This window comes from Staurois parvus, unplaced genomic scaffold (assembly GCF_062004578.1).
Source record: "Staurois parvus isolate SC_StPar_1 unplaced genomic scaffold, SC_StPar_1.0 ptg000142l, whole genome shotgun sequence".
NCBI classification, from domain to species: Eukaryota; Metazoa; Chordata; class Amphibia; order Anura; family Ranidae; genus Staurois; species Staurois parvus.
This window is the reverse complement of record NW_028317938.1, coordinates 2,217,791-2,224,823: the sequence shown is the minus strand read 5'-3', so window position 1 is coordinate 2,224,823 and position 7,033 is coordinate 2,217,791. Positions and strand designations below refer to the sequence as shown.

The following is a 7,033-nucleotide window of genomic DNA, read 5'->3' as shown; positions in this document are numbered from 1 at the left end:
AATCTACACTGTACCTACTGAAGCTGTAAAATAATAACTATTGGGGGTATATTGCTCATATCTGTTTGTTTTTTGCATTTGAAAGTGCTGTGTTTGGTTAGCAGAACTCTAGGGGCTTGAGGTGCAGACCCATTACCTTTAATAGGTCGTGTTTGGCAATGTAAAAACCACAACTCAGTCAAGAGCTTTTACTGACCCTTAGCCGCAAGTCTCAACACTTCTGATCACTAGATGTTATTCAGAAGGTAATAGGAAGACATTTCGATGTTCTGCTAAAAAAAACAGTTTCTTCATTTTCAGCTGCTACAATATTAGCACAGTAAAAGTAGCAAACATCAAGTGCACACAACCTGATATTATGTATGTTTCCAGGAATTTTACCCTGGTCAGAATTACTAAAACAATATAACTTCTTGTAAAGAAGAGATAAATAAAACAAATTTGAATATAGAAAATCTGAAAAGTTCAATCCACATATTTCACCTGGCAATAGTTCAGACATTTCCATGGGGTAAAGAAAACACAAGGAATGGGAAGGAAAAGGCCTGTTTATTAGGAGAGCCTGTATATAGCAGATGGGGATTGTTCAGGAAGGGAGTGCACATGGATTGTTCCATTAACAATAAGAGTTACTCCTTTGCTCCATCCTGAGGGGATTTAACATTAAACTTGTCTATAAGTCTCTTCCACATTCCTCTTTTCATTTCATCCATCTGTTGCAGACTGTCTGTGGCAAAAAGAACAAATTTTATTTGCTGGATAAAACACTATCAGTAATATGAGTTTATGGCTTATAAATAACACAAGACACCACAAAAATATAAAATGTTTACATGAACATAAAATATATTTGCAATAAAATAAATATTTCCTGAAAATCTAAAGCTGATGTATTATAGAAAAACATCTAACTGTAAATAAAAATCTATAATGGCAAAATTTCTGCTTCTCCAAGTCTGCTACTCACAATGGCAAGTGGTCAAAGTAATGTACAGAAACAAATATTATTATACAGAATTTATATTTCGCCAACAGTTTATACAGCGCTTTACAAAATGAAGGTAGACATTACAGTTACAATACAATTTGGTACAAGAGGAAACAGAGGGCCCTGCTTACAATCTAGAAGATACAGCAGCAGATTTAATATGAATAAATGGCTTACCACTTGCAAGTACCATTCTGTATTCCTCAGCAGTGATTTCTGTAAAACTTGTATCCTGAAGTCGTGGAAACTTGAGGGAAAAAAAAAATGGAACAGGTTTTTAAAATGCTATGTGCTGCTTTGAACACGCCATCTAAGCAATCCATTACAATGTGCTTGTGCTCCCCCTGCTGGATATAGTGATAATCATCTGAGTGAGAAGGGGATGGTAAAGCCACACAAGGGAAATTGCATCATTATCTGAGTGTAAGGGCCAAATCATCCAGGATCTCCAGGTCCATTAAAAAAAAAATAAAAACATGCACACATACAGGTTGATTTGCTACAACTGAAGATCTGGTGCAGCTGTGCATGGCAGACCATCAGCTTCCAATTTCTGCTTGTTCACTAAGATTTCACAAAAAATCTTGGAAACTGATTGGTTTCTTGCACAGATTTTGCACTCTCCAGTTTTAGTAAATCAACCTAAAGATATAGATAACCTTAGTTATCTATAAAATTTTGAAGAATCAAGAGACATGGTACATACAGATGATTTTAAAATGACAAAAAAAGTTCTGAGTATCTGCATTAGCCCACTCCCCTACAAACACAGATGTACTGGAATTTAGGTTTTTTTTTGTTCATTTATTGCACATCATTCATAAGGGCAAATTATTAGGAATTCGCTTCACTTAGTACTGTTAGTGTAATATTTAGTTGAAATAAAAGGCTAAACTTCGATTTGAATAGAGTGGTAGGTTGGTTAGAATCGCTGTCTGTACCCATTAGGGAGATCCACTCTCTAATTGTCCTGATTAAGGCTCCATGCACAGGAATGTTTTTTATAAGCTCAAAAATGCTGGTAAAAAAAGATGCATAAAATGCTGGTAATAGCGGTTTAGTAGCGTTCAAAAGCGTTTGCAGTTTATTTGCATTTTTACAGTACATGTAGAGGAAAAAAAATTAAAAAGCTAGAAAAAAAAAGCGGTTAGGAGCAGGGGCGGACTGACCATTTGAGCACTCGGGCACTGCCCAAGGGCCCGGGGTCAGTAGGGGGCCCCATGAGATGCCCCTGGTACCTTTCATTGACTTTTTTGGGTGTGGGCGAGGACACAGGGGCCCCATGATCCCCTATTGCCCGGGGGCCCCATGAGTTGTCAGTCCGCCCCTGGTTAGGAGCATTTTAGCAGCGATTAGGAGCATTTGGGGTTTTTTTCCTCCTGGAAAAACACTCCAAAAAACTCTACAGAAACTATTTTTCTTCTATTCCTAGATGCTGAAGTTCAAAAAATGCTAATAGCCTAAAGTACGATTACAGTTTTTCATCAGATTTGCATCAGTTTTTTACATCCACGTAACCACTTGAGTCCCAGAGCCAGTTTTTTAGGCCTGAAGACTACTTTCAGAAAATATATACTTTTGGGGGGGGTTTAAGTAGTCACCCTAGAGAATAAAATTTGTGATAGTTCCAATTTTTTATGTCACTTGATCTTAGCGTAATGGTTTAAACAATGCAAAAATTTCAGTTAAAGAAAAAAAAAAAATTACACAAAAAGTAATTTTAGGGCACACAAACAATAATTTACCAATTGTTTGGTAAAATATAGAAGATTATGTTGCACCAAGTAAATAGATAGCCAACATGTCAAGCATTAAAATTGCGTTCACCCGTGAAACCGTGCAAAAATGTCAATACCATATATTTCCATAGGTGATGCTTGAAAAGCCCCTACAGGACATTAGTTTAGCGTTACCCATAAGCTCTGGTGCTGAAATGATTGATCTCACTCTGGGATGCACAGTAATATGTAACAATTGACGTTTTTTGCATAGGCACCCCAACGATTGCATTTTTAATGCATTTTCTTATGTATGCCTGCATATGTGGGTGTGAGGAGGCTCACTTTTTTTTTTTTTTACTTTTTTATTGCCATCACATACAGGCCCAATAATCCCCTATGTGATAGCATATAAGTGACAGGTCCTCTTTGTGGGGGTGGGGGGCAGAAGAGGGACAGGAGAAGAGCGGACCAGTGTATAGAGTGAGGGAGCAGTGTATATATAGACAGGCTCCTTCACCTGTGCTGTCACTGCCCGTTTTAAACGTAATTGCTGGCTTTGTTTTTCTTTACAGTGCTGGGAAGGAGCAGTCATTCACCTGTGCTAAAAGTAAACAAAGGGGCGGAGTCATCCAGTGACATCCCCAGTGACCCCGCCCCTTTGTTTAGTTCAGTGGTGGCCAAGTGACAGCTTATAAAGTAAAGATAAAAAAAAGCCTGAAATTATATTTAAAACTGCCAATGACAGTGCAAGTGAGGAACCTGTCTGTATACACTGCTCCCTCACTGCATACACTGTTCCGCTCCTCTCCTGCCTTTCTTGCTCCCCCCCCCCCACCATATCTGCATCCATTTGCATCTATTTTTACAGATGCGCTGATGTCCATTTTTCATCCGTCAAGGGATGGATGAAAAACAAATGCAAGTGTTAAAGGGGCTTAAGAATGACACCAGGAAAGAAAGGGGAAATTAAAAACGTGCCACCAAAACAGGAATATGGGGAAATCTTCTAATAGGAACTCTTGTTCCAGTAACAACTGGGGGAATTCCTTCACTTTGGAAAGACATCATTTCACTTCTTTTTGTGTCTACGGGACACAGATGACAATAAGAGAAAATGGACTCTGGTTTTAACCCAAACAACCTTGCTGAATGACTGCAAAGTGAACAAATCCTCAAGAGCCTTTCAGAATCTGGGTAAACTTAGGAAAGTTTTTCCCCCCAGTAACATACTTAGGCTGGCCATACATAATTTTTTTTTCCCATTCAATCAATGTGTTGAACAAAAAATACAAAAACTGACCTGATTCCTCCATACACACATTCAATGAAAGGAATGACTCCTGTTGAGCTACAGTGTTCTATTCTGCTGGTGAGAAGCCTGCCCCACCGGCAGAATACAATCATCAGTGTTACCTATATATAGTAAAAAATATATGGATCATGAGATTTGCAAATCTTTGCATTCTGTTTTTATGTAGATTTTACACAGTGTTCCAACCTTTATGGAATTGGGTTGTAGTTTGTAAATATATATACAGACTAGACTGTCAAAAATATTGGGCGCCTGCCTTTACATGCACAAGAACTTTAATGGCATCCCAGTCTTAGTCCATAGGGTTCAATATTGAGTTGGCCCACCCTTTGCAGCTATAAGAGATTCAGCTCTTTTTGGAATGCTGTCCACAAGGTTTAGGAGTGTGTCTATGGGAATGTTTGACCATTCTTCCAGAAGTGCATTTGTGAGGTTAGGCAATGATGTTGAACGAGAAGGCCTGGCTTGCAGTCTCCACTATTATTCATCCCAAAGGTGATCTACAGGTTGAGGTCAGGACTCGCTCATCCTTTATGGACCTTGCTTTGTGCACTGGTGCACAGTCATGTTGGAACAGGAAGGGGCCATCCCCAAACTGTTCCCACAAAGTTGGGAGCATGAAATTGTCCAAAATGTCTTGCTATGCTGATGCCTTAAGGAGTTCCCTTCATTGGAACTAAGGGGACAAGCTCAACCCCTGAAAACAAAACCCCACACCATAATCCCCCCTCCACCAAACTTTACACTTGGCACAGTACAGTCAGGCAAGTACCGTTCTCCTGGCAACCACCAAACCGAGACACATCCATCAGATTTCCAGACAGAAAAGCGTGATTTGTCACTCCGGAGAACACGTCTCCGTTGCTCTAGAGTCCAGTGGCGGTGTGCTTTACACCACTGCATCCGACGCTTTGCATTGCACTTGGTGATGTAAGGCTTGGATGCAGCTGCTTGGTCATGGAAAATCATTCCATGAAGCTCTCTACGCACGGTTGTTGTGCTAATCTGAAGGCCACATGAAGTTTGGAGGTCTTTAGCTATTGACTCTGCAGACAGTTGGCAACTTCTGCGCACTGTTCGCTTCAGCATGCGCTGACCCTGCTCTGTCATTTTACGCGGCCTACCACTTTGTGGCTGAGTTGCTGTTGTTCCCAGTTGCTTCCACTTTGTCATAATACCACTAACAGTTGGCCATGGAATTTTTAGCAACAAGGAATTTTCATGAATGGACTTATTACACAGGTGGCAACCTATCATGGTACCACACTTGAATTCACTGAGCTACTGAGAGCGACCCATTCTTTCACTTTGTAGAAGCAGTCTGCATGCCTAGGTGCTTGATTTTATACACCTGTGGCCATGGAGGTGATTGGAACACCTGAATCCAATGATTTGGAGGGGTGTTCCAGTATTTTTGGCACCATAGTGTGTTACACACACAGTACATGGGACAGCCATATATAGTATGTGGGCTACATATAAGGACATGGCATGGATATCAGCTTACAATACTGCAAATCTATAGATCTGCTTAGATTAGGTGTTTATCATTTCCTTTAGCAGTCATTCAGCAAGGCTGCATCAACTAACAGAATAGAATTGTAAGTGAAGTTATTTCAAGAAGGTATGGACACAGGAAAAAAAAAAAAAAGAAAAAAAAAAAAAAAAAAAGAAGGAACATGAGAGACACAAAACGCAACATTCAAACTTTTCCTGCACATGTAGGTTTTTATAGGGAAAACCTAGTACAAGGTTAGATGTGTTTTAGGGTAATTACAGAAGAGGTATAAAGAGCTGCATTCTGTAGAAAAGTGAGAGTATACTATTGCATGGAATACCTTTTCTTTATAATAATTGCTGTTTATCCTGTTCAGGCTCTCATACATTTGGTCACATACTTCTGGATCTTGAATCTGCAATAAACAGTAATTGCAAACTTTAATTACTGCGCAAACGAAAGCTGTAAAAACAAATTTTTCACAATATAAAAGTGTCAACATTGATATGACTGCCCAGGTTCCCCACAGGATTCGAACTAGCAAGAAGGTTTAAGATAAACATATTTTGTATTTATAATTTACATGGCTATGCCAGAATAATTAATGTTACTAGTTCTATTATTTGCTGCAGACACCTTACAGGACTCCAATATTAAAGAAAAATTAATACCATTTCTGTGTAATGAAGGAGCACCTCCGTTTTTAGTTCATTATGGATTCTATCTGGAGAAACCTCCATGCAGAGAAAATTAACCACTTGCCTATCAGGGCGATTTTTATTCTGCACATGGTAAAATCTGCAATTTTTGATAGAAAGTACCGTAAACAGTCTCAAAAAGTATATATTTTCTGAAAGAGTAGGGAGCTGGAAACACTTATCAGAAAGCCCTTTTCAGGTTCTTGAACGCTTTTTTCTATATTCCAGCTCCCCTATGTACCAATATACCATTAATGAACAGCTGTTGCAGAAAAATAAAAGCTTTCTTAGATTTTGATAACAGGGCCTTACCCTTGCTGAATTTCTTAGAAAGCTTCATCACTTGTTGGTATGTAGATTTAGGACAGAAAAAACAGTAATGCAGGCTATACATGGGTCGAAATCCGAACTAATTTTCTTTAGAAAATCGGAAATTGTGCGTTTTGTAATCCGATGGTGCCACCATTGATTTCTAAATTCGACCAACCAAGCCTTTAATTTCACCCCATATTGCTACAGAAAATAATTTTCGTGGCCAAGAATTTTTTTTTCTTTCCAGGTCACAGTTCATGCTCATTTCTTTTTCAGTTACGTTTCTCACACGATTCTCCCATCATTTATTAGAAATTAGTTTGTTTCTCAAACAATTTCCAAAATGCCCGATGACTCAACGTCAATGGTTGCTCAAAGATTGCCAGTTGCTGTGTCCCAATAATGGTTCGAAATTAGAATGAAAATTCTTGGAAAAGATTTTTGAAAGAAAATGCTTTCAGAATTCGACCCATGTATGGCCCGGCCAAGACACAGGAAGTATTT

The 7,033-nt window shown here is 38.9% G+C and overlaps 1 protein-coding gene across 1 annotated transcript in view; it reads right to left on the bottom strand.

The window, feature by feature from the left end:
• Nucleotides 1-530: 530 nt before the first annotated feature.
• UQCC2 (ubiquinol-cytochrome c reductase complex assembly factor 2) overlaps nucleotides 531-7,033 on the bottom strand; it is a 44,833-nt gene continuing 38,330 nt past the window's right edge. Inside the window, exons 2-4 of the mRNA XM_089673592.1 lie at nucleotides 5,860-5,934; nucleotides 1,166-1,235; nucleotides 531-727 (exon numbers count right to left, since the gene is read on the bottom strand). Coding sequence (XP_089529718.1) covers nucleotides 630-727; nucleotides 1,166-1,235; nucleotides 5,860-5,934 — 243 coding nt within the window. The 3' untranslated portion in view covers nucleotides 531-629. The remainder of the gene's footprint in view (nucleotides 728-1,165; nucleotides 1,236-5,859; nucleotides 5,935-7,033) is intronic.